Consider the following 10,746-nt stretch of genomic DNA (forward strand, 5'->3'; position numbering starts at 1 on the left):
CCACACTCCCTGTGTCCCACCGTGCGCCCTCATCCTACCCCCCACCCACCCAACCTATCCCAGCATGCTGTTGGTATTAACTTGCTGTGAAGTAATTACTACCTGCTGCTTGTGGAACTCCAGCCCTCAAATTCCAGCCAAGTCAATTAGGGTTTAGGTTCTCAGTTGGTCATCCAGACAAGCAGACAGATAAACAGGATGAAGGGAGACACATCAAAACAGCAGAGGGCTCCCGAGCGGATGAGCTGGCCTTCCCTAATAAAATAAAAGAGGAGGGGAAGAAGGGGACATCCCTGGAGGATAAGCAAACGCAGATCCAGTTACTGAGCTGTTTGGCCTCCTGACTCACATGTTAGTTTGAGGGCTTTGGGGCTGATGCTTGGATTGATGCTCCTGAACCGCTCTTTTAAGTTTCGGGGCCATTTGCTCATTTGCTCGTGTGTGTCCATCTAAATGGGGTGAGAAAACGGGGAGGTGGCACATTAAAGGGGTAGCAGGGGTGGAGGAGAAGGTGGGGGTACAAATTGAATCAGACAGCAGTTCGAGGCGGAGAGGAATGTGTTTAATTTGCAGAGTCGTGTGATGGAGAGATGGAAGGAGGAGAAAGAGGAGCAGTGAGGCGCTACACCTCCGAGTTGTTAACTCTCATACACGACCTTTTGCCACCGAGGTGTGAGACCCACATGTTTGGAAGGGGTGAGACCCCACTGCTTCTCCCCTGCCCACCCAACCAACCACCCCCCTGTTCAGCCCAGCAGAGCAGTGTCTGATAACAGAACAAATCCTCTCCTAAATATTTGGCTCGGCTCTCCATCAACAAACCAGACTTCACTCGCAAGAACACACACTCTCTGTGACCACAGAGCTGTAAATCATGAAGTGGGATCAAACTGACGTCCCTGCATGAAAAAAGAAAAAGAAAAAGCAACATTTTTATTTTTTATTTACTGTTCTAGCCCAAAGAGAATCAGATAGGTAACACAGCATTACACAGAGATGCAAAGATAACGCACAACCTTAATACCACTTAAATGGATAGGAACAGTGACTGAGACCTTGAAGACGCCTTTTAAATGTTTTATTATCATCAGATGTATTGTGTTCCACACTCATAAAATGCTTCTCTTACATTTGCCTGAACATTTGATAACTAGAGCTTTAGCTGTCTTACAGTGTCCAAAAATAACATTGGCAGGAACAGAGAGGGCTGTGAAAATGACTGAAAATGCACCTTTTGATGTGAGATGTGAGATGTATTCCCTCATTAAGACCAACATCACTGTTTAATTGGGCCTTTCGGGACTTTTTTAAACCAAACCAGCCCGACCAAAATCTTTTGCCAGATAAAAAGTTTGCATCAAACTACGTGTTAAGATTCTCTGAGCGCCGTGCAGAGACAGTTTTACAAGACCTACAGTGCAGCGTGATCTGCGATGTGAGCCTTCCTCCCAGCTGTCCCTGAGTGGAAACAGGGAGCTGTGATTTTTCACCGCCGACCGCAGGGTGACAGCCTGTTATGTGCAGTTAAGCCTCCGCTTTTTCAGCTTGGATGTGTTGTAGGATGTGCTGAGGTTTTTAGAGCTTAGCCAAGGTGTTTCTGAGTTCAGCCTTCATAAACCACATCAGATATTATCCCGACGTATTGTGCTCATTTCAACACCAAGGTCCTTTGATTTGTTCAACAGGGGTCGATTTGTTAAATAGGTCGGTATTTTTTTATCTCATCTTATCATATGCACTAACAAAGGGATCTGTGTTGCTTTCTAGAATAATGCAGGTTAGCTGATGTTAAATGAAACAGCACGGAGGCGATTTTTTACTCTTGACATTAAGGTGATCTTGTCAGATGTAGTAATCCTCGGGCTTTAACCGGGATGTGTCGTGCGATGTTTTGTCAGATTAGAGATTAAGTTGAGCTTTTGTTGAAGTGGGCCATCACAAAAAAGAAATAAATAGATGACATTATTGTGATTTATTAGCCACAGATCAAGTTAAAGACATACAGGTACACTGCGCTTAACCTACAGCATCTTTAGAGCATTATCTCTTCAACTTCCCCTTTATTACCCACCCAAACGTATATTATGCTCTTTATTGTGCTTAGGGGAATTATAAATGTTGCCTGGCGCCTTTAAGTTGAAAAGACCATACCAGTGGTTTTGCATGTTTTGGTTTAATAAGTGCAAATTGCTTCTATTGTACATTTCTCACCACCATTAACTAAATTAACAATGAGTTTTTTTGTTAATTTTCCCACGTTGCAAGAAGCCGTTCTTTTCCATAGACTTCACCACTTCATGCATAAGAGAGCACAGCGAGGAATTTGTCGCCTTTATTTCAAATCATAGTTGGTGTCTGTTTGTTGCTTGCAGGTTGTGAGCGGGGATTGTCCTGAAAATCATATTGGTGCATTGAAGCTCGCTCCAATGTCTGATACTGCTGATCAGCAACAATTTAAATGCAGAAAACACAGTTCACAATGTGCGTCACACAACTTTCATGTTTGTTTTGTTTTTTTCTTAGATAAATGGTACAACTTTACTGACACCAGTCAGTTAAAACTGCCATTAAAAATGTTCTCAAATGACCAAAGGTGATAGATTTTTGTTGTGATGGATTCAAGCTATCAAGCAAATTCCAAGTTTTTGCAAGTTGATTTACTGGGTACCGAATCGAAACTGCTGGCTCCCTAAAATGTGGGAAATCAACTTAGTGTGCTCAGGAAAGCAGTCTGTGGTGTGGTCCTGGGAAGGTCATTTATCTCATCAACAGTCTCGCTTCCCAGTTGAATTGTCTGCAGAAACACAGCAAAATTCCTAAAATGAAAACCAAGTGAGGAGCTTACAGGAGCTTCTTTAAGGATCAGTGCTAATTAAAATGTCAGTCACATTTCCTTGTGGTTACCGAGAGGTCCTGTAACAGTTTGGTTAACCACACAGCTGCAATCTCAACCGAAGGCAGTCCAGCTATAAAGGAAGCCCAGAGGTGACAATATTCTCCAGTACTGGACATGTCCTTAAAGCTGATTCATTACATGTGAGTTTAGATCAGACTCAAATACTTCGCTTCCTCTTTATCTCTGCCGCCTCTCCTTCATGTGAACACCCGTGGAAGTGTAGTAAATTATACAAGCAAATGTTCACTTGCATGTGAAATGGGTTGTGGAGTCTTATCCCTTTTTTTTTTTTCCCCCTACAGTGCCAAGCTGAAGAGCAACCGGGAAGTTTGCATCAACCCAGAGACCAAGTGGCTGCAGCAGTACTTAAAGAACGCCATTAACAAGTAAGAGAAACCTGCTCACTCTCTCTGCTCAGACACAAGCGGCGCTGACAGACACAGGCATGAAATACAGCCCTCTTCTGAGTCTACCATGGTTAAAAAAATAGGCCATTTCTCAGTTCGCTGCTGACAATTGCTCACTGAAATCACTGACACAGTTGATGTAAGCAGCTGAGTTATTATCTGTGACATAATTAGCATCAAGTAAGAGTAGCGATAAATCTGCCACTGGCGTTTCTGCTTCCGTCTTTCTCATAAGCATGTGTCTGAGACTTTAGCAAAGACTGCAGAAGAATCAGGCGTTCATCATTTTTACCCATTTTTTTCCTAAAAAGCATTTTCCACATAATTTTCATCACTTATTGCACATCAGAGTCAGAGTTGTCCTGGTTGGGGAGCAGCACTGTGGTCACAGACTGTTGATGGTAAAAACTGCAGCAGCTCATTCAGTTTTTAATGAGCTCAGTAGTTAAAACGTGTTCAGTTCCTCATAAAAAAAATGTTCCCAACATGTCTGGTGGTGATTATCGCCAGGCTGCTTCTTAAAAACGCCATAAACACTTAAAGTGCACAATGTGAAAACAAACAATAAAGTGATTTCTGAGGAGTTACGACTTATTGTTTATTGTGTTAGTAAAAGACCTGCGTGGATACGGAATATTTTAAAAACATGTAGCCTTGTCATGGGAGTCGTCATAGTTCACTGAAGCTGGCATGTGGCACATCAGCAAACAGTCTGTCAGACCAACACTAGAAATTATGTTTATATACAACTAAACAGCAACAGCTCATACGTTTTGTAGGAGATAACTGGCTTGATTATATTCAGAGGCATGAATGAATAAATGAATGAATGACCCCACATTTATTAATAGGTGGTTGTGTTGGATGGTGGCAAAATGGGCCCTAACAAAAGTTCTTTGGTTAAGCTTCAGGAAAAATCATGGTTTTGGTGCATTGTAAATAAACACAAATCTCTGTGAACATTTTCTGTATTAAACCAAACCGCGATCTTTCCCTAAACTTAACAAAGTGCTGTGAGAGTGTAAACATAACCATTAAAAGGTTTAACGAGGCTGTGGTCACTTCCAGTGGATATTTTACTTGAAGGTCAGATATTTTGGTGGAAAACAAACACATCGTCTGTGAACATTTCACTGGTAGCTTCAGTAGCAGCGTATTTGCAACCTGTCAAAGATGCAAATCAACAACATTTCCTCATTACGTTTATAGAAAGTGTAATCTGGTCACAGTTACTTTACCTCCAAAACATATTTGCTGTTGCAGTTCAGTTGTATATGAAGCTAATTTCTCAGAGACAGGGTTGGTCAGACACAAAACACTTTCATGTGCAGACTACTGTATGTATGTATCACTGTATGAAGAAAGCGGGGCTTTTATTCCACATCGTTACTGTCAAGAGAAAAATTTGTATGTAAATCACAACCGACCTTATTTTTTATTTTCACCCATATTGTTTGAAAGGATTGTTTGGGAGCCTTGCTGCTCTATGTCAGCATCACCCTTTTTCATGTTCACTTACAGTTACACATGAATTACATTTACATGCTGTGAGGTTCACCTATCAAAACTGTTTGCCAACACCTGAGGCCCCTAACATGCTAACGTGTCCATTACTGCTCTGCTGAGCATAACTTACATTGTTACATTTTTTTTCCAATTACTTTATGAAAGAAATCATCATTGCTGCTGGACTACGTTCCCCAGCAGCGTTTTTTTTTCTAGTGTAAGCAGCGCTACATTTATGTACTGCATGTAAGTCAAAGGTTCAGATCCTTTACTGAAGTAAGAACACCAATAAAACACTGTAAAAAACACTCCATTACAAGTAAAAGTCCTAGATTCAAGAAAAAGAATGAAAGCATTATGAGCAAAATGTACTCAGAATATCAAAAGTAGAAGTATTCATCATGCAGAGACACAACCCCTGTGACTCATATAGTTTCACAGATGACATTACAAGGTTGTTAATCCAGTAAATCCATTTTATTGTTCTAGCTGGTTGAGGTGGAGCTAGTGTACTTTACACAGTACAGTTAGGTGTAGTCTTGGCCCCTCCAACGGGTCATCCGATAAATCTGGACTTTGAATTGAATCTTTTCTCTTTTTATATAAAATATTGTATAATTTGACATTATTGGCCCGAAAATTATTGAAATGTACAATCTGAGAAGTTAGAGGGGGAATTTCTCTTGCTGAACAGCTAAAAATCTGATAGGAGGCCTCAAGTTGACACAGCTTTTGCTCTGGGGATCTTTAACCATTTATCATCAAGTTATAAACACGCTCTTCAAACTGCAGGTCATCCATTTATCATTGGACTGGGTTTTATTTTATAGCAGCATATTCAGAGAATATATGACAGAAATGTAGCTGTTTTCAGTCTCATGAATACGTATCCTCCTGAATCTCTCTGCAGGGTGAAGAAATCCAGAAGACGCAGTAACAAGAAAAACTAAACACAAGGAAAGGCATGTATGCCGTCAGGCCTGTGTCGAACCTGCATACCTCCCAGTCACTGCTATGGATGCATGTAAACACGCTGTATGTACCTGTCCAGCTCACTGGACCGCTCGCAGAACCAGCACTTCACCGCCAAAACCGTGCCGTCCCCAGCACCACCACCGGTCCCTCTGGACGCCCCACGCAGTCACCCCCCCAACCCTCTATGTTAGTACCAAAATGCAGTTACACCTTGGAATGATGGGATGCATGTTGATGACGGGTGTGTGTGTGTGTGTGTGCGTGCGTGCGTGCGTGCGTGTGTGTGTGTGTGTGTGTGTGTGTGTGTGTGTGTGTGTGTTTGAATGTGCGTCACATGAACTAACTCTGACTATGTGTCTGTATATAGAATTTTTTTTACTTCACACAGCTATAAATGAAACAGACCTTTCTGTCTCACACACAAGGTTTTGTGGGTAATGCTGCCTTCATGCTCCTGTCTAAATAGCTCAAATTGTGAGAAAATGTATCAGGAATTCACCTGAGTGAAAATAATCAGTTGTATTTGCAGCAATACGATTACCTCAACTTTAAAGTTTTTGAAAAGAGTGAATCCTACTTACTTTTTAATTGTTGATCTTATATTCGTTAAAATGAATATAAGATCAAGGTGAATGTGGCATTACTCCAAGACTGAGGGGTCATGGGACAGACATGGAGGCTGGCCAGTGGGGTCAACCCTCCACAGGGGGTGACCAATCAGGGCAGGCCATGCTACCACAGGTCTTGCATTGTCTTTGAGCTTGCTGCAGGAACAAAACAGAGAAACTGTTTAAGAAACAAGCACTGATCTTATGGTGCTATATATTCATTATAAGGGGTCAGAGCCTTAGACATATTTGTATTTCACTGTTCATTTTATGCAAGATTTAAGATGGGACGCTGTGACTTCTAAGTCTTATATGAAACTCAATTATGTTTTTACCACAAAATACTTAAAGCGCTGTTGTTGGAGCCTGAAGTGAAAAGAGAGTGAAAGATGATGCTACGCGAAGGCCATACTGTACTGATACAGACGATAAAGAAGTGGAATAAAACACTTATCCATGCAGCTTTTTCATTGATTGAACATATCAACAAACAAAAACCAAATATTTATTCAGTAAAACATGTAACATGAAGAAACCTGTGAAACTCAAAAAAGCGTGACTTTCTATTTCATTTATTTTTAGCAAGAAGCAAAAGAGCATTATAATTCTGGACAGTTTCTTTACACCTTATCAAAGGGACCGGATAACTGTATGTCATCGTGACAACAGAGCAATTTAATGGCAGTATTTTCATACCAACACCTGTCCTTGGTAGGAATGAAAATCTAGTAATTTGTCACATAAAACATGAAGCTGAATGATAAATGTCACAAAGGGAATGTTCACGGTGGCAAAAAGTAAGTTTTTGAGCTTCCTTTTTTATATATATTTGAGCCACTTTATTATCAGATGTGTCTTCTATAAGTAATGGTTTTATTTTTATATTGTGTGTATAATTTTACTAAATGTTTTTTAATGCAATGTACAGTAGGCAGTAGCTACTAAATGAAGGCTATTCCATAAAATGCAAAAAAAAAAACAGTATTAAATTTCATTTCTACGGTTTCATGCAATATTTCACACGTGTGTAATGGTTTGTTTCCAATTATTATGCACAGTATGCAACAGATTCCTTCTCCAAAGGATTAAAACACTATCTTTTAACATGTTGTTTTACAAAATGGATACAAAAATCAAGCAAACAAGATCAACTTTTTCCTTTTGCTTTGTCGTTCTCTCAGAGTTAAAATGGGTGAACTGGATAATATCTGTTGAGTCCAACACACAGTGATTGAAAAACATGGACCAATGTCATTGTGTTACATGAGTCAGGAACTTATTCAGCTTGGCCCACCAGTCGTCCCCGTCGGCCACTTGACGTATTGACGTATGATGTGTCAATAGAGCCACTGAGCCAAAACAGAACAAAACCTTTGAGTTGAGAGCCAAGCGACCAACATGTGCTTTCAATCTGGGCACTCCCAGCATCCCTCAGGCTTTCATTCAATTTCATTCAACTGCTGCCACGCTGCAAAATTAGAGCCTGTTTTTCTTCCCCTAAAATTGTAATGGAAGACCTGGTGGTCGTAGTAATTGTTACGGTCTTTGTTTTGTTTTGGTTTATTGTGCCTGATCTTTTTGCTGACCGACTGGTTACAGGTGATAATTTTATCAATTTGCAGTTAATAGTGCAATAATCCTGTAAGTGTAATTTATTTCCCATTAATGTAATAGAAGTTAATGGACATTAATTCTATATTATTACACTAACTTGTTTAGAAAGAAGATTGTGAAGTTACCTGTGTAAAGTTCAACCTTTATGATATATATATTGTGATAATAATCTCAATAACAGCAAAAAAGTTACGACATTAAAAAGTGGTAAACTCTATTAAATTAATGGGAAATGTGTTTACCACACTATTAGCAGCATTTGTTTCATTAATGATTTATGTGAATGAGACACATTTGTAACAAGTAATTAGCTGTACTAGACAGACTTAAAGTGAATTTCTGTAGTACTGTGGTCCCATTAATCCCTTGCAGTGTTAGTGCCATTCATCAAACAATCACTGTAGACAACATTTAGTATGATTCAACTGTATAAGCTGAATATACACGCAACGATATTATCACACCTATACTTGCCACCAGAGCTTTTACAGTAAATGGGTGTAACAGTGTGTATTTCAGACCAAATGTGCACAACAGTTTTACATGTCAAAACACATTCAGGTTCACATTTACTTGACACTTGTTGCATTACTGTCAAGTAAAATGTATCAAAGTGGGTGCATGTGTTCGGCTTTGGACCCCAAGACAATGTGAAATAACTTTATTTCTTTTGAGGCAGCTTCTGACACATATTCTTCATATACGTGAAATGTATTAGAGTATATCCCTGTGTATTTTCACTGTTTGTAAACCAAGAGGCAGTATTTTAGCTATGATACTCAAGCCCTTTTTCAATAAAGTCATATGAAATAAAAATCTATCTGTCTTTATTTCTGAAGAAGAGATCTTTTTTTCATATACTGTATCTAAAATGTATTTATTTAAAGCTGGAGTAAATGATTTTTGATTAGTAGCCTAGAATGTAGAGAAGCAAAACAAATGTACAGAAACACAGCCTGGCTAGACCCATGACTTATCTCAGTGTTAATGCTAACGCTAACTACTTACCAGCTGGCCATGGAGCAATATCAGCATCCCATTTGAATTGAGTTTCGTCCTGTAAAAAAATGTGCAGCAGCTTATGACGACTCATGGTTGTGTTTTACTGTTAGCTGACCTCTAGTGGCAGTAGTCATAATAAAGATTGATGGAAGGCAATTTCTTTCCTGAGTGAAACTAACATTGTTTCTTTCAACCATGTTTTTATTTTTATAACCATGACAACAAAAGTCCTCTCACCTTAACGCAAGTACTTTGTATTATAACCCAAACCATGATCTTTTCCTAAACATAGCCAAGTTGTTCCATAAGCTTATCGTAACCATGACGACGAAGGTCGAGTACACCTGCTGCTGGTATGCTCCGATGGGCTGTATTATTGTTACTATCTATGGATATGGATATTTGGATATTTGCTACCATCACTTTACAAGCTTAACATTGAGCCTAATTTGAGTTTCTATGCAGGAGCTTGGAAATCAAATAATGAACTAAAAACACGCAAAGCTGTAGAGTCAAGCAGTGCTTTCATCACCATGAGCAACACACTTCACATTACAGGGAGTCATTTGGTTTAACGATAATATCTTAAATAGCACTTGAAGCAGTGTTGGAGTGGGATAAAGTGGAATGAAAATACTAAGCAGAAGTGTTTGGTCAGGTTGAGAAACTTCTCTCTTTCAAGAACTGTCACAAGGAGTTACTTGCTCACTTTGATGGTAATAAAAAGTGGCAGTACCACAACTCAGACAGGTGGAATAAGCTATACTACAGACCATGCAACCTCTAGTTCCACAGAGAGAAAGAAAACACTGGAGACTTTCTGCCGCAGGTTCACCAGACTAAACCAGTTCAAACAGAAAATCATGGCCGAGCCAAAACCCCACAGAAGCAAGTCTGGCATTGCGTATGAACGGTGACTTTGAGGCTCAATGAATAATTCAATGGGACTATCACTTGACATTTTCCACCTTCAAACTGAAGCCTATTCAGCAAGTCTTTTTCCAGTAAAGGCGTAAAGAGGAAAAGCACATGTAATGCCCATTAACATCCATATCTGATACTTTAACACCTGAGATTTCAGAAGTATTCATTTGTGCTGGTTCTTTACTCAACCACAGCACCAAGGAGCCCGTGTAGCTTTGTAAAGCTGTCAGATCTAATAAAGTGGAACTATGTAGAGCGGATTAATTTCATGGTACAGCTCTCCTCTCTGACCTCTGTGGAGATACATACGAGGAACATGAGACATGGTTTGGACGTGGACCAAGCAGTTTAGAGGGTCAGAGTTGCATGTTTGGGCCTTTTGGGCACATTCAGAAATGATTATGGGATTTCTATACTGTGCTTACTCAGCTGAGACTCGGCCATGATGGAGGTGGCTGACAAATGTACAGAATGTTTATTAATATGTGTTTTTAACGAACACAATGCCCTGATCCAGCTCAACTGAGGAACTTGGAAATTTTTACAAGAAAAAAAAAATCTAAGCCGACACAAAGAGGTGACAGGTCAGCGTGTGCAACTATTCTTATTAAAAGTAGATAAAACGTTACAAGCCACATGTGACTAATAAAATAAATCCAGAGGGGTAATTAGAGTCTGAATCAGATATGCTGTGTCCAACTGAGAACAATAAAAGCGCAGACTGATGAAGAGACACATCAACAGATCAAGCAGCAGAGTAAATGTTGACACAAATGCTGCAGGAAAACTGGACCTCACAAGGAGACAGCAAAGT

The 10,746-nt window shown here is 39.7% G+C and overlaps 1 protein-coding gene across 1 annotated transcript in view; it reads left to right on the forward strand.

The window, feature by feature from the left end:
* The window catches only part of cxcl12b (chemokine (C-X-C motif) ligand 12b (stromal cell-derived factor 1)), a 13,141-nt gene extending 4,319 nt beyond the window's left edge, over nt 1–8,822 (forward strand). Inside the window, exons 3-4 of the mRNA XM_023420612.2 lie at nt 3,199–3,282; nt 5,720–8,822. Of these exons, the coding sequence (XP_023276380.1) occupies nt 3,199–3,282; nt 5,720–5,759 (124 nt within the window). The 3' untranslated portion in view covers nt 5,760–8,822. The remainder of the gene's footprint in view (nt 1–3,198; nt 3,283–5,719) is intronic.
* Nucleotides 8,823–10,746: the final 1,924 nt, after the last annotated feature.

Source organism: Seriola lalandi, unplaced genomic scaffold, assembly GCF_002814215.2.
Source record: "Seriola lalandi dorsalis isolate HSWRI2012SDOR001 ecotype SW California unplaced genomic scaffold, Sedor1 jcf7180002054654, whole genome shotgun sequence".
Lineage (NCBI taxonomy): Eukaryota > Metazoa > Chordata > Actinopteri > Carangiformes > Carangidae > Seriola > Seriola lalandi.